The sequence below is a fragment of the Hemicordylus capensis genome, chromosome 3 (genome assembly GCF_027244095.1).
Source record: "Hemicordylus capensis ecotype Gifberg chromosome 3, rHemCap1.1.pri, whole genome shotgun sequence".
Lineage (NCBI taxonomy): Eukaryota > Metazoa > Chordata > Lepidosauria > Squamata > Cordylidae > Hemicordylus > Hemicordylus capensis.
The window spans coordinates 192,610,836-192,635,926 of NC_069659.1; the positions used below are offsets into that span (position 1 = coordinate 192,610,836).

At 40.6% G+C, this 25,091-nt stretch overlaps 1 protein-coding gene across 1 annotated transcript in view; it reads left to right on the top strand.

Annotated features, from left to right (window-relative positions):
- LOC128350960 (WD repeat- and FYVE domain-containing protein 4-like) overlaps positions 1–25,091 on the top strand; it is a 286,030-nt gene that overhangs the window by 34,511 nt on the left and 226,428 nt on the right. The window contains exons 6-11 of the mRNA XM_053309906.1: positions 1,403–1,479; positions 3,955–4,164; positions 6,954–7,132; positions 8,892–9,123; positions 13,576–13,727; positions 19,921–20,032. Of these exons, the coding sequence (XP_053165881.1) occupies positions 1,403–1,479; positions 3,955–4,164; positions 6,954–7,132; positions 8,892–9,123; positions 13,576–13,727; positions 19,921–20,032 (962 nt within the window). The remainder of the gene's footprint in view (positions 1–1,402; positions 1,480–3,954; positions 4,165–6,953; positions 7,133–8,891; positions 9,124–13,575; positions 13,728–19,920; positions 20,033–25,091) is intronic.

Below are 25,091 nucleotides of genomic sequence, written 5' to 3' on the forward strand. Positions count from 1 at the left end.
TTCGTGTTTGAACCAAACTTAAACCAGACTGCAAGTCAATTCAAGTCGAACCTGCCTGAATGTCAAACTGGGCCAAACCAGTTTGGCGGTTCGAGGGGGCATACCTGTAAAATGGAATCCAGTGAGGTTTGTTTTTACAAGAAAAGGGAGGGAACCTTGCCTACCTTAAAAAAAATATCCTAATGGGGTGGCAAGAGGGCACTTGTACTCAGAGGAGCGCTGGGCCGGAGTGGAGAGTTTGGAGGAGCCACACCACTGCTACTCTGCACCCTCTGAGTACAGGTGCCCTCTCACTGCTCTATTATGATTTTTTTAAAGGCAGGCAGAGTTCCCTTCTTTTAAGGTAGGCCAGATTCCCCTTTACCGGCATGATCCTTCAAACTGCCAAATGGGTTCCATTAGAATTGGGGTCGGTTCAGCTCGAATTAGGACTGGCACCCCATTTGGGGGGTCTGGTTCAGTTCAAGTCTGAACTGGTTGAACCAGGCCAGTTCTAGTTGAACCAGGTTTGAATAGAACTGGTTCTGCACATCCCTAATGTGCATGTGCACACCATTACTCAGGTTGTCAGCCACTGATTATTTTCTGGGTGAGCTACAGAGCAAATACATATTTGTCTTTACAAGATGGTAAGGACAGAAGTTGGAAAGAATTTATAAGAATAGCACAGACTTCTGATGCAAAACACTTTAACCCTTATTGTTAACCACTGGTTGCTGGAGTGCATCCACAAGCCTTATTGTTAGTCTGAGGATCAAATTTCATATTAAGTGGATCTACTTCATTCTTTCCTCTAGTGAGGGAGGTTTTTTTAAAAACAGGCTGCAAGTGTGACTGAAGGAAGAGCATGTAGAAAAAGGCTGCTTAGGGAGGATGATTTTGAACTAGAAAATGACCAGAGAAGAAAATGTTAATATCCTCTCCCAACCTGCCCTTTTGCTGCTCAGACATAGCCTGATCCAGGCTGCTCTGGGTTAACAAAAATTAAATGAAAGAATACTAGAACTCTTTGTAATGTGTAGTTTGCATCTCAGAGTCCTGCTGCTTTTAGAAAAATAAAAGAATTAATGTCAGGAGTCTAAACCGACTTGACGGCACACTTTACCTTTAACAGCCTATAGTGTGACTTTATCCTAGTGGAGCAAATTCTCCCAATTATAATTCAAGGTATCCTTGATCCCTAAGGGTGGCAGTATAAGCAGAGGTATAGAATTTCCCCAAAGGAATCCTCCTTAGTTACATTGCAGAAACTTTATCAATGAATAATAATGGGGATTACACAGAGGAGAGACATTACCCAGGGGCAAAGTTGACCGGGAGAGAGAATTTTAGTTTTTGCTGCTCAACGTATTTATTTTTGTTTGTTTATAACATCCTTGTCTTGTTTCCCCATGTATTGCAGCTGTTTATTTATCCCAACATTGGCTACTGTTCTGGGCTCCAACACTGAATACTCCATATCAGGAGGAATTGGAAAAGGTAGGTTTTTCCCGGAGAACACAAAGTCCCCTGTAAACTATGAAAAAGACATAAAGCAACCCACTCTCAGCAGCCTCCATGTGTTTGGACCTAGGTTCATACATATTCCAGCATCACCCTCAACTCACCAGCATGGGTTTGTCTATAAATGGGCTTAGGTGATCAGCTCTACAAGGTTAGTCTTAGGAGGAAATAATAGAAGCAGCATGGCAAATTGCCAAATTCAGTTGCCTTTTTCAACTTCCTTCCATGAAAATCAAAACAGTGTTGTTCAAGACTTCATTTGTTGATATAATATGTGAATATCTTTTCTTGGGTTTCATCATCCATTTCAAATTGAGCATTCTACTATATGGTGTTTCTTTATCAAGCATTGCTGGATCTATTTGCTCTGAATAACATCCTATATATTTTCTTAGACAAATCTTATCTTTTTAAACATGTTTCAAGTGACTTGCTACAAGGTGCTCATTTAAGAGAGGGTGATTTTACAAATAGGGTGATATACAGGGTGGTTTTACATGACACAGGAAACTGCGAACTTCCTGGAGTGTACCTGCAAGCTTGACTTCTGGTGCTGGGATGGCTCTCTGCTGATATTGGGCATTTCATCCAAATGTTGGCATATTCCACTTCTGGTTCCAGACCCAACATCTGTAACCAATTTCAGTGGTTACAGATGTAACCATTGGATATGCCCAGTTTTTGGAATAGCTGTCCTGACACAGGAAGTTGGGCTTGTGGATACAATCGAACAACCAGTGGTTCACTTTTTCCTGTGTGATGCTGCCCATAGAAACAGAGGTTATCATAGGCAATTAATTACTGGCCATGGTGTAACTTGACAAGCAGTCACAGCCAGTATTGTTTTGCTACCAAATTTACTGGCAAGCAGTATAGCTGGAGCTAATGGCATTTTGCATTCAGAGGGAGCAGTGTTAATTTTGGGATGGCTAGTGGAAGAAAGATATATTGATCACATCAACAGCTGGATGCTGCTGTTGCAAAATTTGGTTAATAAACAAGTGTCTGGGGAAAATTTATGGGAGAAACAGGAGGTGGAAGAAAGGTTCAGCACCAACTATCCATCTGCTACTTTTCTGTTTGATCTTAGCCTCATTCAGACGTTCTAAAGTTACCCCGCTGTAGCTGTTTACATTGGAGCAGGGGAGAGGAATTCCTGCCCCTGCTGGCTCAATCAACAATGTGCCCTGCGGCTCAAAATAAAGGAGCAGCTTGTTCAAAGAGGGAAGAGCTGCAAGTGTGATGGCGGATGCTTCCATGATTATGAGATTGAATCAATGCAGTCCCACAATCATGGAAGCACCCACCATCATACTTTTGGCTTTCCCCTCTACAGACAAGCTGTGCTGCAAGCGTGAGTGGTGGGGTGCATTGCTGATCAATGTGGCAGGGGCAGGACTTCCTCTCCCTTCACCCTGCTGAATGAGGCTATTGTCTCCTCAGTCCCAGCTCTTGGGCCACTTGGTAGTGACCCATATTTAAAGACATGAGCATGCCACCATCACATTTAGTTCTTCCCACAGATTTTGAATGTCAGAATGGTGTCCAAAGGAATCTCATTAAGTTTAGGATCCTCCATGCATTTGATTGCATCTGGATTTTGAATCGGGACATATCATTTGATGGTGCTCTGTTGGACTCTAGAGCATCCTGTAGAAGCAGGGTTGGGAGTCACAACAATCTTTGACAGAAGTTGATATTCTAGGAATGAGTCTTCCCTGTGCCAGGGAGACTGGATCTAAAAAAATGGTTAATATCTATCACCTTGGGATTGTTTTAATGAACGGCGGTATAAAAATATGACAATAAAATAAAATTAAAATAAATCACCTTGGGGAACATTTATTATCCATTCCAGATCTTGAAGTGTTTACTGTTACTGTGGAGTTCTTAGAATAGTTCTTAAAATAAAGAATAATTGCTCCGTTTTCAAACACTCTACCAAATGTTCAGTGGCTAACATCCTGATTACTGAGTGTAAGATTGTGCTCCCCAAATGTTCAGTGGCTAACATCCTGACTAATGAAACTCTAGTGCAATGGGAGAAGCATAGATGTAACACCAGTTCTTCTGAACAGTAGGCATGTGCCTGAACCGGCTTGGGCAGCCGCAAGTGGAACACGGAGTGGTTCCCTTAAAAAGCAGGCAAGCAGCTCCTTACCTGCTGTTTCACCTCCTCACTTGCACTATTCCTGCAATCTGCACATGGTGTTGGTGGTCACATGGCCCCTGCCCCCAAAATATGTCCCTGAAGCTGCATAACCCTCATGGACATAATTTTGGGTGACATGGAGTGCTTCCTGAGGAAGGGGAGATTGTAGAAAATTGCCTCCCTAATTGTTATCAAGGGATTTATTTGTGCATGCCTCAGAACCACTTTTGCCATATGAAGCTGGGAGAGTCCAGCCAATTGATATAGGTAGTGCCTGATTTGTATCTTTCTGACCCTAGGCATCAGGTCATTCCCCCCATTGGATGGTCTGACTTTCTCTTCCTGGTTTCTGGCCAGCAAGATGGCTTCTGATCACCCTTTACGTTTCCTCACTTTGGTACGTCACATGTCAAGGACAGAAGAAGAATACATTTGCTTTTCAGTAAGCTTTTCTCCCATGGACAGTTACTTGACTATCTCCACCGAGGAAGTAGTATTCCAGACCCTAGGTAAGGCCTGTGTTATCAGGGTTCATCAGTAAACTATCTGAAAATGTAAAAGGAACTTTATGGGCATAATTGGATTGATCCTTGAGACCTCCTAGTATCTGGGATCACTTTTAAAACAAGATTTAGCTTTAATTCTCAGTTAGCTTGCAAAAGGGAAGGCGGCAAAGCATTTACCTTCATCAGCAGGAAGTGGAGCTAGCAAATTTGTATGTCCTTTCTGGCCAGGAGATTCTTCCGAATGTCTGCTCAGCCAGAGAACAGAGTTTCATTGCTACTCATGAAGCCAACATTTTCCTCTGTTCTGTTTTTCTTCAAACGTCTTTACTTTAAAAAAAACAAAACTATCCCCCAATTAATTCTCCTAGACATAATAAGAGCCACCTAATGGTGCAGCAGGGAAGTAACTTGCCTAGGGAGCAAGAGATTGCTGGTTAGAATCCCCGCTGGTATGTTTCCTAGGCTATGGAAAATACCTATATCGGGCAGCAGCGATATAGGTAAATGCTGAAAGGCATCATCTCATACTGCGTGGGAGAAGGCAATGGTAAATCCCTCCTGTATTCTACCAAAGAAAACCACATGGCTCTGTGGTCACCAGGAGTCGACACCGACTCGACAGCACAACTTTACCTTTAGGCATAACAAAGAAGACTATTGGGACAGGAAAGAATTAAGAGAGGCCTGCTTCCTGTATCCAGCCTAACTTATTTATTTTTTTTAATGAATGAAGAACACAAAATATAACAGTATAAACCTTTTCACATATTTACAAACATAAAATGATAATTAAAGGGGCACAGGTGGCAAAATAGCAGGGGGGAAAGGTTCTACAGTTAAAAGCCTCAAATTGCATTGCTTATAAATATGACATTTGTTGAGCTAATAATTAGAAACGTGGTATGCGTGACCTACTGGATAAGGTATACAAATGGATCTAATTTCAAAGCAATCTGATAAAAATGGCTACAAGTACAGCAAGTTAAAAAGAACTGAAAATTGACACATTGGTCCTTTTTTGTCCAATCTTTAGGCAAGTGTATCATAGATTTCTTTCAAATGGCTGATGTACTCTCTTCAGGCTTGTCTAAGAGAGGTGCTTTTTAATGATTTGTTGAAATTTTGAGCAGCAATTCAAACCCCTTTAATGGGGTTTTCCTGCCCCATTAAAGCCTATGGCTACCATTCTTTGGCAAAATTATACAAAGCATGGCCCACTTAACAATGAAGTCAGAATGCTGACATTGAATATGAACTCTCAGGAAACAGGGGAAGTGAGGTATGGGATGGACAAGTGGGGAAAGCCAGGTGGGAAGTTAGAGCAGTGTGAGGGAGAGGCAGTGATGGTTTTGGGGTGTGTATGGAATGAATTTGAAAATGTACACATAAAGAAATACACCAACAGAAACTCAATCACAAGCAAAGAGAAAATCAAGCACACACATGCAGCACACATGAATGCAGCACAAACACATGAATGAGCATGCAGTACAAAAACACAAACATGCAACACAAAATGCACAAACGGGCCAAACACACATGCACACACAGAATTAGCTGTGTAGAGTAAACCAGAGGAGAGCCTTTTCTCTGGCATGGTTTAATGCCTTGCCTTCTGCTGTTTTGGATGGCAAATTTAATGGGATACTGCTAAGGAGCCATGTGTTCATGTCCATGTGGTTCTGGTGACACTGAGTCTCTCTTACATGTTATTTTACACTATGCCTATTATAGGAGCATTTGTGCTACCTGGATCGAACCATTTTTTAAAAATAGGCCTGGTCAATCAAAAGAGTATTACATCTCCTACCTTTTGGTGGATCAACATGCAATTGTCACAGCGGGGACAGCAAGGTTCTGTGCAGCAGCCTGTAAACTGAGATGGGAACAACTTAGTTGTAACTGAGATTTTTGGATAACTTGATGTGGTGTTATCAAGTTTTACTGTTTTGATTTTGTTTTGTTTTAAGCGGATTATATTTTGGTGTGTATGTTGACTGGTCATTGACCGTGATAAATTACTTACTTACAGCTGTGTAGAAGTAAAAAGATTCAGGATATAGTAGCACAAGTCCCTCCCTGTTCATAAGAGCTTACGTATGATTGAGCTCTTTTGATTAAGCCTTGCAGCATCCTTTTCATCCCCCTCTTATCTGTCAGGCAAGATAGGAGTGTCTCTTCAGAATTACTTCATGCTTATCTCAGTTGAAAGTGTCCTGTTGCCTGTAATATAATCCTACAACTGTTTTAGAAATAATTACAGTACAATGCAATTCATTGTCTCTTTAGAATCAACACAAAATGTAACATTGGGAAGGTACTGAATTGCCAGCACTATAATGGTAAATTTCCTTTTCACTAACCACGGAAATTAGATAATTTAAAAACCTGCTGGTTAAACCTGCTTGAGTCTCATTTTGACTCAAGCTCTACAAAGCCAGGAAATTGGAACCTAAGGATGATGCCGGAAGAGACGTGCCACGTGATCAGCAATCATGTTGTGCAATTCTGCCTACTTACAAGTTGCCCTCCAGGCACCCACACTTTTTGAGAGGGTGGGGGAGAGAGAGGAAGATATGCCCCATCATCCCTAGTACAGCATCCCTCCAGCTATTGTTGGAGTGTTCCTTGTGTTCTTCTTAGATTGTGAGCCTTTGGGGACAAATTATTAATTTTTATTATTATTCCTTTTCTATGTAAAATGCTTTGACTTTTTTTTGTTGAAAAGAAGTATATAAGTAATAATAATAAAAACCTAAATAAAATGTTGCTTGTACCTGCTGCCATTACAGACATTATGGAACCTGAAGGCCTCAGCCAGTCCTCTGTCCTATCTCAAGTCCAGTTCAAATGCGATGAGCTACACATGACTGGGCAGTGGCATCACCTTGCAGTGACTGTGGCAAAAGAAACAAAACGGATCTGTATCGTTTCAGCCTATATCAATGGGAAGTTACTTGGGTCTGTGAAGGTAATATAATAGCCTATATATCAATGGGCAGTTAATTGACTCTGAAAAGATCTGCAGTTGGTACTCTTGATAGGAACTTTATTTTGATTTTCTTTATTCTCTTAGGCTCAAAGTAAACTTTATGCAGGGTTCCATGGCTGGCTAACACAGCACGGACATTCCAGGAATATGTGTCCATGCTGCTGAGAGCTTCCTCACTACTGGAGCAGCGGTAGGAACAATTTTTGCGGATCTTCCTTGCTTTTGGAAGTGCTCTATGCCTTCCAAAAATATGTCCCTGAGTTGTGCAGTTTTCAGGAGCATATTTTAATGTGGCATAGGGCACTTCTGAAGGCAGGGAAGATAAGTTAAAATCCACTTCCTCCACATGCATACTCCAATAGTGGGGAAACTTCCAGATGCGTTAAAAGCTCCCTGTTGCTTTCTCAGTTTTTAGCCAGGATGTCAGCTCATGATTGGATTATTTAGAAAATAATCACTAGTGGAGTTTTTAAAATCCAAAGCAGCTGTGAGCAGGCTGAATGTGCAAGGACAGGCAGGACATTTGCTTAATTCTTTCTCCTCTGGTGGTTTTTCAGCTCAAAAAGTGTGTCCCCAAGCTGTATTCCTTGCGGGGGTGGGCAGGAATTACAAGGAAATTGTGGATGCCCAGAACTACTCTTCTCTGTTTTTCAAAAACACAGAAGAGAATCCCAGAACTCCATTTAGTCTGTAGCTTGACTCTTAGTTTGGTAGTAAAGTCATAACTTTATGGAATTTCATGAAATGCCAACTGTTCGTATCTGTACTGGCATTCCACAAATGCCATCTAAGTCTTGGCTAAAGTGTTGTATGGTTAGAGATGGGAAAGCAAGCCCAAGTAAGGAACGCCTATGTATGGCCATTGGCATACTGATGGTCCTTTTAGATCCAACATTTGGTAGCAAGCTGAGGAGAGGGGGCAAAGACCCCAGGCAGAATGTAACACTGGAAATGGGGTGCTCAGAGAACAGGGCAAATGTGGGGTTGAGGAAAGTTGACAGGACCAGAAATACCCATGCTAGTACCATGGGTCCTAGCACCATGGACCTGTGATGCTGGGGTGCATGTTATATGCATGTATTGGTGGCAAAATCAGAATCAGAGCCCTTGGATGGCATTGAAGCTCTGAGTTCTGTTTCCTGCTCACCCCACCTACATCTGAGAGACTTCAAGGTTTCCTCCTGCATGCCACTGTACGCTGAATTCTTAAATTTGTTCTGGCTTCTAATCAACTTGCTCGTCCTGGAACATTCCCAGACAGGACTTTTAGCTCTCTTCTCTGCCAGAATGGAGGGTGTACGTTCACACATTGGCCAGATTCGCATCAAAGTCCATGCAAGATATTGGGGAGCACTTCACACACGATTCAGGTTTTTCATTGAGCATTGGAGTGGAGCCCAATTTATGTCAGGGGTAAAAAGAAATCCACTTTTTGTGTTAGTTTTCCCCAGCAAATTCAGTCTCTCAGTAAAGCCTACTGTCTGGGAAAGCTCCTGGTTAGAGTCAGGAGAAGTGTTCTAGCCTAGCCATCTTCCTAATATGCTAGTTTTCTGTGTTGAGGTCTCAGTTTCAAACATATGGTGACTGAGAAATAGATGAGACACTAACCATGTAATTGCTGCTTCTGCCTCCCCACCTAAAATAGAAGCAGGGGAGGGGTGGCAGCAATCAGAATTGGAACTGCAGCATTCTTCTCACACCACTCTGCTAGTCAGTAGCTCCTTTTTCTGTCTTGCAGATGCAGTATATCCAGCCCCTTCCAGGTCATTTTGTTTCCATGGACCCCTCTTCATTTGTTGATGTCTACGGCTATGTGGCTACACCACGGATTTGGAAACAGAAATCTTCTTTGACTTGGCGTCAGGGCCCTGTGTATTTGTTTGAACAAGTCCTCTCAGTGGAAATTCTACAACTTATTAGCCAGCTTGGTCCAAGATACTGCAGCAACTTTCAAGCTGTGGAGCTTAGAGGTAAAAGGCTCATTTGTCACCCTTTAACTATGTCACCGTTTTAAAGATTCCAGCCAGAAGAATGAGAGCTCCATTTGACTGATTACTCACTGTACATCTTGTCTTGAAAAGCTTTTATATTATCTTCCACATTTAAGGGGGGGTTTCTTTCCCCCTCTGTGCTGGATTTCCACAGTTGATAAGGGAAGACTGCTCTTGATCCTGCTATAGAAGCTCACTCTTCTTATCAAATCCCAAATGGTAGCTGACACAATGCCCTCTGCATAATTATAAAATTCCCACTGTTGGCTATAGGACAAAAATGCTCACAACAGTATTCTTTCTTTTCCTTATAAAATAGCAGGGAAGACCTCTGTGTATGTAGACTGGCTCTTTTTGATAATTTATTCATGGAATTTCCTGCCACAAGATGTGGCGATTCCAAGATGGGAAATTAATTAGCATAGATGACCTTAAGGGGGAATAGACAGATTCATGGAAGACATATAGTCCCACTTATGGATTTCCCAGAAGCATCTGGTTGGCCAGTGTGAGAAACTGGATGCTGGATTAGATGGACCTTTGGTCTGATCCAGCAGGTCCCTTCTGATGTTCTTACATTACAGATTGCAACCAAGAAAACTTTTGTGAATTGTTCCAAATTCACAAGCACTGTTGTGAATTTGGAATAAATTTCTTCTGACTAGGGAATATCTTGTTAAACACTGTTTAACAAATTATGGTTGTAAACTCCAGAAAAGCCCATCTTTCATTCAAGCCAAAGAAGTAACTAGAGAGCATGGTTATGAAGCAAATACTTAGAGTAACTACTGGGAGTGTGGCAAGGTACAGTTCCCAAAGTTCATACTGCTCTTCGTAGACCACAATTATTGTCTGACTTGTTTGATTGATTGATTGATTAAGTGTCATCAAGTCAGTGTCAACTCTTAGCAACCACATAGATTCTCTCCAGGATGATGATAATAATAATAATAATTAATAATAATAATAATAATAATAATAATAATTCAATTTCTATACCACCCTTCCAAAAATGACTCAGGGCGGTTTACAAGGAGAAATAACAAATAAGATGGCTCCCTGTCCCCAAAGGGCTCACATTCTAAAAAGAAACATAAGACACACACCAACAACAGTCACTGGAAGTACTGTGCTGGGGGTGGATAGGGCCAGTTACTCTCCCCCTGCTAAATAAAGAGAATCACCATGGTAAAAGGTGCCTCTTTGCCCAGTTAGTAGGGGCTTCAACTTGGCCTTTAAGGTCTCTCAGTGGTGCATTCATTGCTGTCGTAATCAAGTCCATCCACCTTGCTGCTTGTTGTCCTCTTTTTCGTCCTTCAACTTTCCCCAGATTTCACATAATGTGTCCAAAGTATGCTCGTTTGAGCCTGGTCATTTGTGCCTCATGTGAAATTTCTGGATTGATTTGTTCTCTGATCCATTGGTTTGTTTTCATGGCTGTTCATGGTGTCCTCAGAAGTCTTCTCCAGCACCAGAGTTAAAAAGCATCCATACTTTTTCTCACTTGCTTCTTCAAAGTCCAGCTTTGGCATCCTTTACTGTTAATGGTCAGTCCTAAAAGGCAGAAGCTATCCACCACTTAAATGTCTTCATAGTCAGTTCTGAGGCTGGTTGTCATGACTCGTTGTCATAGGAACATAGGATGCTGCCTTATACAGAGTCAGACCATTGGTCCATCTAGCTCAGTACTGTCTACACAGACTGGCAGTGGCTTTTCCAAGATTGCAGGCAGGAATCTCTCTCAGCCTTATCTTGGAGAAGCCAGGGAGGGAACTTGTAACCTTCTGCTCTTCCCAGAGCGGCCCTATCCCCTGAGGGGAATATCTTACAGTGCACACACATCAAGTCTCCCATTCATATGCAACCAGGGTGGAACCTGCTTAGCAAATTCATGCTTGCTACCACAAGATCAGCCTCCTTCACCCCAGGTACTATCAGGGTACCCTGATGTAGCATGGAAAGTGAAAAGGAATATACAAGTGAATGTGATATTTAAGGCACCCAGATCCTACACCATTTACAGTAGAGCTTAGCTTTAAAAGTAGGAACACCTTGAACTGGGCCTGAAAATATACAGGTAAACCAATGTAAAATCCCCATGATGTGATCCTACTCCACAGTCTCACCTAAAACACCTGCAGCATTCTATACCAATTGAAGTTTGATCACTCTTCAAGGGTAGCCTCACAATTACACTTTGTGATTACACCAATTGAATCTGGAGGTGACTCTCCAAATGTCATTAGTTTAGTCTTCTTTGTATTTTGTTGTAGTCCCACTTTTTCACTCTGCTCCTTGACTTTCATTACTAGAGCTTGCAGATCACCCACATTCTCAACTATCAGAATGGTGTCATCAGTGTAATGCATGTTATTGATGTTTCTTCCTCCAATTTTAAAACCACGCTCATCTTCTTCCAATCCATCTTCTCTCAGTATATGTTCAGCCTATAAATTGAATAAATAAAGAGAAAGTATACAGCCTTGTCTTACACTTTTGCCGATCTGGAACCAGTCTGTTTCACCATGTTCCATCTAGACCAGGCATCCCCAAACTGCGGCCCTCCAGATGTTGCTGAACTACAACTTCCAGCATACCCAGCCACAAAAAATTGTGTCTAGGCATGCTGGGAGTTGTAGTTCAGCAACATCTGGAGGGCTGCAGTTTGAGGATGCCTGGTCTAGACTGTGGCTTCCTGTCCTGTGTATAGGTTTCTCATGAGAACAATGAGATGTTCTGGGATGCCCATTTTCCTAAGGATGTTCCACAACTTGACATGGTTGATGCAATCAAAGGCTTTTCTGTAGTCAATAAAGCACATATTGACTGCTTTTTGGTATTTTTTGGCTTTCTCAATTATCCAGCGTGCATCAGCAATAATGTCTTTTGTTCCTCGGCCTTTTCTGAAGCCAGCTTGAACACCCAGCATTCCCCTTTCTACACAGGGCTCTAATCTGCGGTGGATTATCCTTGTTTTTCCATTTCTGTTTCCATCCTCAAGATGCTTTCAAACTTAGATCACACATTTTAAACATGTATCTTGTGTATAATGCTGAACCGTAGAATCTGGTGTGTTAAATGCACATGTCCAAGTCACTGAGCCTCATGGATCTCACGATCAAGTCTCACGGATCTCACGATTCATGAGAAGGGCTCAAAGAGGTGAGGGGGGAAAGTCTCAAAAAGCTTACCTCCCCACAGATGATCCTCTTCTTGTTGCTGGGCGACAAGATCAGCCACCCAGACGATTGCCAGCTTCTGCTGGTAGTTGACTCAAAGGGCTGGGATGCTGGAACACGTCGCCCCACCCCCTGGAACTCCCTTAATGTGGTGAATTATGGGGATCTCCCTCCCCTCCCTGAAGCCAGCCAGGAGCCCCACAGTCTGCCAGTCCCAGCTGGGGCTGGCAGACAATCAGTAAAATGGTTGTTCTCCTAACCCCATGTAAGCGGGTGGCTCTGGAGGTGGGTTTTCCACCGAGGCACCACCAGGATTGGGCACGATCCTGGCAGTACACACACACACACACACACACACACACACACACAGAGGCAAAACCAGGCTGGGCTTCCATAGCCCAGTTTTGCCTGCTCGTGTGAATAGCTTTACTATGTTTACTCAAAGAAATTTCACAAATGCAACAGCAAAACTTGCCTTAACATTGCCAAATACTACAGTATTATTTTTCTTCTTATGAAATTCTAGTCTTTACTGAGCACATGCCCACATTTGCAAATGTAACTTCTGAAGTAGGGGCAAACACTGATGTAGCCAACAGCAGTACCTTTTACTCTACGAGGTGGCAATGCTTCTTAAAGCCACAGTTACAAGAATTGGTGCCACTGTCCTGTTCAAAACTGATGATGTTTCTCCATATAAATTGATTTTGGGGACTTCTGCTGCTGCTCTCATGGAGAAGAATATGTATTTTGTGAAGTAGATCTACCTGGGAGTTTTTCACACATCACGCTTTACCACAAGTTTACTGCGAGGCTTTCCTGTAAACTTGAAGTTGTCAAAAAAAAAAAACCTGATGGAAAAAGTGGATTTTTTTCACCCTGGATATAAACTGGGCTACACTCTAACACACAGTGGAAAAACCCAAAATGTGTGATAAGTGCTCCCCAATAGCTTGCAGGGACTTCGGAGTAAACTGCCCAATATGTGAACGCACACCCTCCATTCCAGAGGAGATGCAAGCTAAAGGGTTTTAAAAGCCCTGCATGGAAAACACCCTGGCTGTGTACCCTCTGACTCTTTGGGGTTTGGGGGTGCTGGGGTGTATTCACTGAAGCTCTTACTATAGGTTTCATTGGAATTTGAAGTGGGGCAGTCTGTAAAGATTGTTTAGCTCATTCTTATGATTATCTTCTTGCATCTTATGTTCTCACAGACTGAATATGCTGCTTCTCCGTATCTTTCTTCCTTTAGGAGGAGACTCCAGTAGCAATGCACAGACCAAAGTCTTTGCAGCACAAGAGAAAATTTCATTTGGAATCAGTGCAATGAACTCATCATATACTACAGTTAAAAACATAAAAGACTGCTATGGTGAAGTGGATGGACGTCTGATAGCCAAAGAGGTAGGTCTTTTTGCTCTTTTTCTGTATTGAGATGCTGAAGATGTATGATTTCACAGTGCTATAAACAGTTTGTGACCAGCCACAGAGATGGCCTTTGCAGAGAAGGGATGGTGATAGAGTAAGCTATAGACTACACAGTAACCAAACTTTTTCAAGAATCAAAATATGATTCTGACTCATTTTGGTCATCCAGCAAGTTTTAGCCACATATCTGACACAGTTCCAGAAAGGGATTGCAGTCTCTAGGTCTTACTGCGAGACTAGAGTGACCAGGTCTCAGGGTTTGACCCAAAATTAGGGGGTTTGCCTTGTCAGAGCCTCAATTAGGAAGAATGAAATCTCAAAGTGAGGAACCTGGAGTCACACTATTTTCCACAGGTCCCATCAACCTCAAATACCCATCTCTCTCTCTCTCTCTCTCTCTCTCTCTCTCTCTCACACACACACACACACTCAACACATTCTTCTAGTCTCTCTCTCTCTTTCTCTCTTTCTGCGGGAGAATGTGAGAAATATAGGTATGTTAGAAAATCATCATAAAGAGAATAATAATGATGCACTAGAAAATAGCTGTAAGAACATTGTGCATTGTCCTATGCTGAGTCAGATTACCAGTTTATCTTGCTTACTCTGACTGGCAGTGGCTGCCCAAAGCCACAGGGCAAGTGTCTTTCCCCAGCCTGCTATTTGAAATTCCTTGTAAGTGGAGATGCAGACAGAACATGTACTATGCTACTGAAATATGGTTTCTCCCTTAGAAAGAGAGGGGTAGGAACGTGTTTTGTTTTGTTTTAAATGCTACTATTATCCACTCCTGATAGCAGAGGGGGTGACTGGGGGTTCTGAATTTGTGGAATGAAAGTCTGCAGATGCCACAAGGTAGGTAAAAGTAAAGTGTACTTTACAGGTAAAATATAGGTAAAAGTAAAGTGTGCCGTCAAGTCAGTTTCAACTCCTGGCACCCACAGAGCACTGTGGTTTTCTTTTGGTAGAATACAATATAGTACCAGCGGGGATTCAAATGGGCAACCTTCTGCTTGTTAGTCAAGCATTTCCCCATTGTACCATTAGGTGGCTACAAGGGCCTTGGATAACTCCTTTAAGTTCAAATTTTTATTAACTTTTAACAATAATAATAACCATAACAATCATGATAAACACAATTACAAGTTGACTTCCCGTGCACCTCTCTTCGTGATACCAACTATAAGTTTTACCCTTATTGTAATATTTTAAAAAGAAAAACACAAATTTAAACCTTCCACCACCATTAATCTGCCCAATCTGCATTTCAAATTTCAAATCCTGCTGTAAGATCCATAGTAGGAAAATAATTCTTTAAGTAAACCAAAAAAGGTTTCCAGTCTTCCTTGAAACGTTCTAAACTTTGGTCTCTGATCAGTGTTGTAAGTTTTGCCATTTCTGCATATTCTAAATTTTTTATCAGCCAATCTTCTTTTGAAGGCAGTTCATTAGTCTTCCATTTCTGTGCATATAATATTCTAGCCGCCGTAGAAGCATACATAAAAAAAGTTAAGTTATTTGTAGAAATTGCTCCTTGTGTTATTCCTAGCAGGAAGGATTCTGGCTTCTTAGGAAATGTCACTTTAAATATCTTCTTCAATTCATTATATATCATGTCCCAATAGGCCTTAGCCCTCCCACAGGTCCACCACATATGAAAAAAAGTACCTTCAATATGCCCACACTTCCAACATTTGTTTGAGACATTTTTATACATTAATGCCAGTTTTTTAGGCATTAAATACCATCTATACATCATTTTGTAATAATTTTCCTTCAAAGCATAACAAGCAGTAAATTTTAAATCACTTTTCCATAACTTCTCCCACACTGCCATTTCTATATTATGTCCAACATCTTGAACCCATTTTATCATAGTTGTTTTAACCAATTCCTCTCTTGTCTCCTCCAAAAGTAATAATTTATACATTTTGGAAATTAATTTTTCATCATCTTGACATAATTCCTTCTCAAAGTTCGAAATCTGATCTTCAAATCCAACTTTAAGGCCTTTCTTATACATCTCATTTAATTGATAGTACTGAAACCAATCTCTGACCACATTTTGTAATTCAGTTAAAGATTTTAACTTACTATCCTTTCCATGAAAATACAACAGATCTCTATACGTACCCCCAGACATCTGCATATTTACTTCTTTACATGATAAAGCTTCAATCGGGGATATCCATAACAGAGTTTTTGGTTCCAACCAATTTTTATATTTTAACCATACCCTCATTAAACTCCTTCTTACATAGTGATTCAGAAAATCTTTATGTACTTTAGTTTTTTCATACCATAGATAGGCATGCCATCCAAACCTTCTATCAAATCCCTCCAGATCAAGGACTCTAGGGTTTCTCAATGTTATCCATTCCTTTAGCCATGTCAAACATACAGCATCAAAATACAACCTTAAATCTGGCAAGGTAAGACCACCCCTTTCCTTTGCATCTGTTAGATTCTTAAAGTTTATTCTTGGTCTTTTCCCCTGCCAAACAAATTTAGTTATATCCTTCTGCCATTGCCTAAAACAAGTCAAGTTATTAATTATAGGAATAGTCTGAAAAAGAAATAACATTTTAGGCAAAACATTCATCTTCACCACAGAGAGTCTTCCCATCAAAGATAAATTCATTTTAGACCATCTTTGCAAATCATTTTTCATTGAGTTCCATGTTTTAAGATAATTATTTGAAAACAGCACAGAGTTATTATTTGTTAACCAAACTCCCAGATATTTCACTTTCTTCTCCACTTTTAACTCACTTATTTCACCAAATCTATCTTTAATTTTCTGATATATATTTTTAGTCAGAACCTTAGTTTTAGTCTTATTTATATAAAATCCAGCTAACTGGCCAAATTGCTGTATCTTGTCCAAAAGTCTTTCAATCTTATCCATTGGATTATCTAAAAATAACACAACATCGTCTGCAAAGGCTCTCAATTTATATTCTTGTCTCCCGATTTTGGGACCGTGTAATTCATCATCTTCTCTAATAGATCTCTAAAGCACTTCTAAAACCAATATAAAAAGCAATGGAGAAAGTGGACAACCTTGTCTAGTCCCTTTTTGTATTACACAATTGTCTGATAGTTCTCCATTTACAATAATCTTGGCAAATTGTTCTGAGTAAATGGTTTTAATTGCTCTAATGAAATGTTCACCAGCAGTTATTTCCTCTAATAGTCCCCAAATGAACTGCCACGAAATATTGTCAAAAGCTTTCTCTGCATCCAAAAAGATCATTGCCATCTGTTTATCATTATGTTTTTCATAATACTCCAATACATTCAAAACTGTTCTAACATTGTCTCTCAATTGTCTCTTTGGTAAAAAGCCAGTTTGATCCTCATGAATAAAGTCTCGCAGTACCACTTTCAGTCTTCTTGCCAAAACCGCAGTAAAAAGTTTATAATCATTATTTAAAAGTGATATTGGCCTATAATTTTCGACTAATGTTAAGTCTTGATCTGGCTTTGGGATTATTGTAATATTTGCATGTTTCCATGAATCTGGCATAATCCCTTTTTGTAAAATGTCATTCATAGTCCATTGAAGAGGTTGTAAAATTTGATCATTGAGTAACTTGTAATACAAAGCTGAGAGCCCATCTGGCCCAGGGGCCTTGTTAGATTTAGCTTGATTTATTGCTTCTATTATTTCCATAACTGTTATTGGAGCATTCATAATTTCTATTTGTTGATGAGAAAGTTTTGGAATGTTTTTAGTTCTAAGAAACTGCTCGATTTTTTTATCTTCTACTATTTTGCCTTTATATAATTCTGAGTAATATTTAAAAAATTCCATCCTTATTTCCTTTCCATTATAAGAGAGCCCATTTTTAGTAAATATTTTAGATATAAAGTTTTTCTTCCTCTCAAGTCTAATTTTCCAAGCTAGCAACTTGCCTGGTTTATTTGCAAATTCAAATGATCTTTGCTTGATATACTTCAGACTCTGTTCAAGTTCATTTGCTATTAACATAGAGAGTTGTTGTTGTAAGATCTTAATAGCTTGAAAGATCTTCTTCTTATCTTTGGTCCATATCAATTCTCTTTCCTTTTTGGAAATCTGCATCAGTAGTACCTCTTTTTTCAATCCTCTTTGTTTTTTAAAATATGCATTTTGCTGTATTAAAAAACCTCTCATAACTGCTTTATTTGCATCCCAAACAATTTTGTTATCCAATCCTTGATTTAAATTCAGTTCAAAGTAATCCATTAACTTCTTTTTGGCTTTCTCGACCACATCTGGTTTTTTCAAAAGATATTCATTCAGTCTCCACCTAAATGAAGTCACTCCTTCCTTCTTCCATGCAAAACAAATTGGATTATGATCTGAAAATGTCCTAGGTAGGATATCCATTGTTTTCAAATGAGTTATAATAGTTTTGGATGTCCAGACCATATCTATCCTAGAGTGTGATTGATATCTTTCAGAAAAGTAGGTATATTCTTTTTGCATTTAAATTTTTAATTCTCCATAAATCATAGAGATCCATATGGTCTACTAATTCAAAGAATGCTTTAGGAAGTTTACCTTGTAAATTCTTTTCCGATAAATCAGATTTTCTATCCAGAGATGTCAAAACAACTCCATTAAAATCTCCCAATAGAAGCAAATTAGCATTCGATAGATCTGCCATCTTTTGATCCAAATAATTATAAAATTCAACTTTCCTTTCATTAGGTGCATAGATTCCAATTATCACTGTTTTAACTCCAGATATTAGAACTTCTAGTGCTAGTACCCTACCTTCTTCATCTTTAAAGATCAATTTAGGTTCAAATTGTTGTTTGACATAAAATACTACTCCTCTTTTTTTTTTTCCTTATCTGAAGAAACAAATTCTTGTCCCAGGGCTTTATTTACCAAAAATTCTTGATCACATTTTCTAATATGAGTCTCTTGTAAACACACTATATCCAAATTTTGTTTCTTAAGAAAATGAAAAACCCTGTTTCATTTAATTTTTGAATTCAGGCCATTTACATTCCAAGATAAAAATCTGTAAGATCGTTTGTAATCCATATAGAGTGGTTTAAGTTATATATTTATGGAGCAGGATGTTCAGAAGATAAGTCTTCCTTGTATTTCCGCAAGAATTCTTGTGCTTTAAGGAGCTCAGTGAATCTATTCCTCTTGCTCTTGTAAAAGAAGGAGATTCCCTCTGGTAATTCCCATCTAAAACGTATTCCTTTAGCATTTAATGCATCAGCCAAAAATTTGTAATCCTTACGCTTTCTTAAAATTCTGGCTGGAATCTCTTTCAGAATTTTTATCTGATGAGTTTGAATGGTTAAGGTTGTAGTAAAGTGAGCCTGAATGATTCACTCTACTATTGATTTGGTGGAAAAATGTACTATGCAATCTTTAATTAATTTATTTCTTATTGCAAAATCCGAATTTAAACGAAAGACTGTCTCAATCTGGGCATCCATCTCATCAGCCGTAATTCCCAAAAGTGATGCAAGTTCCTCTCCAAGTAGTTTCCTAATATTCTGATTAGGGGTTTCAGGGATTCCTCTGAACCTTAGAAATCTCTCTTTTTGTCTTAATTCCAACAGAGCCATTTGATCCAGTAATTTTTCTCTATCATCTTTCAGTGATTGCACATCCTTCTCTACAGCTTCAACCCTTAATTTAAATTCTTTATTGTCCAGTGCCAATTGTTTGACAGTCTCATCAATATTTGAAGTTTTGTCATTTATCTCCGCCATATTTTGCTTCATTTGGGTTACATCAGAAATGACCTGTTTAAGGGCAGTGGCGTTTGATGCCAAAGCAACTCCTAAATGTATACTGTGATGAGGGCTGCTTGGCATTATGGAAATTGAGACTCCTAGGCATGCCAGTGATATCAGTGTTGTATAACAGCTTTCCTTAAAAAAAAAAAAAGTCCAGTGAGACCTTTAAGCCTATGAGGCATGCCAGATACCTATGAAATTGGAGTTAGACTTGTATATTTTGGTAAATAGTCCAGAACATTCAGATTGGTATGGGTGAATGCTCAGCCCACTTCTGTCATGCATCAATGCTAAAGTGTCTTCTTAATACAAAATTATTGTTTGTTTGTTTTTGACACTTATAAGCTGCTTTCCCACCCAGTCCTTACCATTTAATTGCCTCTTGTAACACAATGTTTGCTGTGCCTTTTAGTTGGAACTCTCCTCTCGTGATAGTATAACACCAGTTTTAATGACTTGGAATACTGCTGAAAAACTCCCAGGTCCCTTAAGAACTATTGGAGCAGTTACTGTGGGTCAATATGGTAAGTACACACAAAAAGCATTGAACACCAACATATGAATCAGTATAACCAAAGAAGATATGAAGAAGAGTGCCAAATGATTGTATCTTGCAGGAAACCCCAAAATTGCTTCATGAGAAAGGACCCTTTAAATGATACCCTGAGCCACATGGGAGCCATTTTTGATGAGTGGCTTCCACACACCTGGGATAATGTTTAAGTGACCCAACCACATGGTGTTACTCTTTCCCATAGACCTGATTTGCTGGCAGGGTGTTGATTCCATTGTCTACACCTGCACAATCAGCCTCCAATAACATAGCTGAGTTGTTTAAATATTACTCCAGCAACTCAGGAGCCACTCATGAAAAAGTGGGGTAGGGTAATGTTAGCATAAATAAGCCCAGAAGCACATGAGAGAGGGAAGGAGGAATTGAGAATCATGGAATGTTAGAGATGGAAGAACATTGAAGTCCAGCCCCCTGTTCAGTGCAGGAAACTGCTACATCATCCTTTACAACCTGTTTGAAAACCACCACCAAAGAAGAGCCCACCATTGCATGAGGCAGTTGTTCAACAGGTCATACAATTAGGAAATTCTTCCTAAATTGTAGCCTAAATTTCCATTCTTGTTATTTCAACTCATTGTTTTTAGTCTTGCACTCTGAACAAGAGCAAACATTTGCTCAGGGCTGGTATAACAATATTTTTCCTTACCCAATAATGTAAATGGACTGGATAGAAATTTTAATTACTCCCAGGTCCCTGTCAGATTTCAATACTAGGGTAAGCTTTTCTGATGGGTAATATTTCCTGAAGGACTAAACAATAATTTTTAATTAATACTTTTATTTAAGGCAAGCATATTCTCATATAGGCATTTTGCTGATAATCAGATCACTTCAAAAGTCAAGCACACACTTGGACTAAACAAACAGCAAAAAGTGGGGTGGTTCAGATTATACTTTTCCAGTTCTTGTTAATATTTGGGTTGCATGAATAGCTCCCCCATGCAATAAGGAAACATTCTAGGAGGGTGTCCGCAAAAGACAGCACAATGGGCGTGTTCTCAGTATGTTTCATTCTTAATCTACTGGTGTTGAAACAGGCCTCCCTTCCAGACCATTTTGCCCCCAAGTCTCCCATCACGACCAGATTGTACAACACCAGAGACTGCCAAAGAAAATGTGTGTGTGTCAAAATAAGGTTTGGATGTAGGCCAGAAGTCCAACTCATACTTATACCTCTCACTGTCTATGGCAGGCATCCCCAAACTGCGGCCCTCCAGATGTTGCCAAACTACAACTCCCAGCATCCCTAGACACAATTCTTTGTGGCTGGGTATGCTGGAAGTTGTAGTTCAGCAGCATCTGGAGGGCCGCAGTTTGGGGATGCCTGGTCTATGGGCTGCAGCTTTGATTGATAGTCTAGGAAGACCCTGGGGAAGCTGTATTAGCAGCATCAAGCCCATCATGCATATGCCAAATACCTTATTAAATTGAATTCTAAAAGAAGCAGCAATATCCTTCAGCCAAAGTGATTCCCCCCTCACTGATCAGATTCATACAAGAAATGCAGAGCCAATCAAGTCCTTGCTAGAAGCTGAATTAAAGATCCTGAGTAACAATATACCTCAGGAAAGACCTCCTAGATTTCTGAGACAATAGAATGAGAAGTAATATTGGGGCTAAAAGAGGAACTGATTTCCTCCCAAAATCTTCACAATAAGCAGGGCATCCTAGAAGGAGCTTTCTTTTGAGCTGCCCTCATCCTTGCCCTCACCGCTCTGAATAGGAAAGAATCCAGATCTATTGAAATATTGTGTTATTCCCAGTCAATTTGGGGTATATCTACCTGAATCTTAAACCAATCTCTTGGTTGATCTCATTGCATGGCCAGAAATGATGTCTGTGAAATTGCTCCCAGAGGTCTTTGGCTGCACAGACCTCTGAGTCCACTGACTCAGAGTGCTTTTCCATGCTTCTCTGCCACTCCCGGGCACTTTCCAGACTAGACCCTACAACGGGGTCAGGACATATCTCGGAAGTGTGCTTCCACACTTCCTGGTTCATGACACTGCAGTCCCTACGTGTACAGCAGGGTACCGTTCACATTTCCAATGCCTTGTTGCTAATTTAATCATTGTGATGTAGAGCTAGGACATTGTATATCCGGTGTAAGAAAGTTGCTGTTTTTTCAGGTTGTTAGTTGCTGTGAAACTGCTGCCCCTGCTAATTGACGTTTCTAATGCAACTTGCCCGAACAGAGGCATTTTGCTGCTGATGAGCAGCTAGCCTGGAAAGCGCCCTGGAGGTTTTACAGACAGGGCTTTATGTTCTTTGGTATCCAAGGAGCAAATCTGCTTTGCAGCAGATCTGAGACTGTTTAATCTGGGGGATTAGGTGGAGCATTCACATAGCCCTTGGCTGCTCCCCTACACACATCAAAGACAAGCGTCAGAGCTTAGCAGAAACATCAAGGTTTTTTGCAAAAGCGCCTGGAAATAGTGGATTATTTTAAATTGGACATACCTCGGACTAAGCCAGAATTTGAAACCTCCATTTGGGGGAAAGAGCCTCTGGATGGGGCGGTTTATAAATGGAATGAATGAATGAATGAATAAAAGCCTTGTCTGTCCTGATCCCTGATAGCCCACAGGGAGGTCAGGTTAAATACAGTGAATATGTGGACTGGCACACTCCAATCAGGAGTGGATTTTGGGGGAAAGCCCTGTATGTAAAACCTCCAGTTCCCACAAACTCCATCCTTCTATGCAGAACTTCTCCCTTGCCTACCAGATCTCCAATCACTACTCCTTCCAGCCCAGGAATGCTAACTGAGCAAAAAGGCACCTTTTTAAAAGTGGTGATTTTCTTTACTGAGCAGGGGGAGAGTAATTGGCCCTATCCAACCCCAGCACAGCATCCCTCCAGTGGCTGTTGCTGGGGTCTATCTTATGCTTCTTTTTTAGATTGTGAGCACTTTGGGACAGGGATACACCTTAATCTATTTTTATTTCTCTATGTAAGCTGCTTTAGGGACTTTTGTTGAAAAGTGATATATATATATTCGTCAGCATCATAGGAATGCTACTCAGATAAGTACATGTACGTACATGTATGTACTTTTCTTAAATTATCTTCCCTGGACTTACACTCTTTCCACTGTGTCTCAATCCCTTCTCACACTCCCTAAGAACTGAAACCACAGAAGTAGTCTGATCATCCAGTAAAGATCTTTCTGACTGCCTTACAGCAGACTGAAGTATCTTCTTGCCCCTTCTTGTGAGTTGTGTCCCTTGCAACTTTTCTATTCTTTAACCAGTGAAAGTGGAATGTAAAGTCCCTTTTTATCAAAACAATTATTGAATTGTGGGAATTTATGTAATTCAGGGCAGATGAGGCATATTGGCATGACAGACTTATCAGGAAGTATTAGAAACTAATGCAGAGTGGAACTTTTTTATTTATTTTATTTATTTATTCAACTTTTATACCACCCAAACTTTCATCTCTGGGTGGTTAACATAAAAACAATTAAAACAATGCAACAATTTAAAAACAGCCATAAAATTAAAAACAGACAGTTTTTAAAAGCTGGGAAAGCTTGGGTGAAAAGATGGGTTTTCAGGTGTCTTTTAAAAATTGCCAGAGATGGGGAGGATCGTATCTCAATAGGGAGCACATTCCACAATCTCGGGGCAGTGACCGAGAAGGCCCGTCTCTGTGTAGCCACCAAACGAGTTGGCGGTAACTGGAGACGGACCTCCTCAGATTACCTCAATGGGCGGTGTGAAGAAGATGCTCTCTTAAATACCCAGGGCCTAAGCCATTTAGGGCTTTGTAAGTTATAACTAGCACTTTGTATTTTGTCTGGAAACCTATTGGCAGCCAGTGAAGCTCCATCAGCAGATGAGTAATGTGGTCTCTCCGAGATGACCCAGAGACCAACCTGGCTGCCGCATTCTGAACCAACTGGAGTTTCTGGACTACGTACAAAGGCAGCCCCACATAGAGCACATTACGAAAGTCAAGTCTGGAGGTTACCAACAAATGTACCACCGTTCTGAGGTCATTGATCTCAAGAAACGGGTGCAGCTGGCGTATCAGCCGAAGCTGACAGAAAGCACCTCTGGCCACCGCCTCAACCTGAGAAATCAAGGAGAGGTGTGGATTCAGAAGTACTCCCAGACTGTGAACCTGTTCCTTTCGGAGAAGTGTGATCCAATTTAGAACAGGTAGATCAAGATAGTCTCTGGGGTTCTGACCCCGCACAATAAGTACCTCCGTCTTATCTGGATTCAGCTTCAGTTTATTCTCCCTCATCCAGCCCATTACTGCTTCCAGACAGACATTTAGAGAGGATATGCCAGCTCCTGAAGAAGTTGACATGGGGAAGTAGATCTGGGTGTCATCAGCATACTGGTAACACCCGGCTCCAAATCCCCTGATGATCTCTCCCAGTGGTTTCATGTGGAAGTTAAAAAGCATTGGAGAAAGTATGGAGCCTTTAGGGACGCCATACTTAAGCTCAGATCCCGAAGAGCAACAGTCTGCAATCGACACCATCTGGAATCTGTCCTAGGGGTAGGAGCAGAACCACTGTAGGAGTGGAACCACAGGCTGGCCAAGGCAATCTCCACCCTGTAGCCTGCCTGAAATCCAGTTTGAAATAGATCTAGATAATCAGTTTCCTCCAAGACCGCCTGGAGCTGAGAGGCCACCACCCTCTCAATTACCTTGCCCAGCCATGATTGGTTGGAAACAGGCCCATAATTGCTCAACATTGAGGGATCTGATGCAGAGTTCTTTAGAAGAGGTCTAATGATTGCCTTCTTAAGACAAGGAGGCATCCTGCCCTCCCTCAGAGAAGCATTTATGATTTCCACCAGGCTGTCTACAACAGCCTCCTTGCTAGATAGAACAAGCCATGTTGGACAAGGGTCAAGAGAACAAGTGGTAGGCCTCACCACTCCAAGCAGCTTGTCCACATCCTCAGGAGTCACAAACTGAAACCAATCCAGTCAAATCGCATTAGAGGAGTTGCTGGACACCTCCAGTTCAGACATCAAATTAACTGT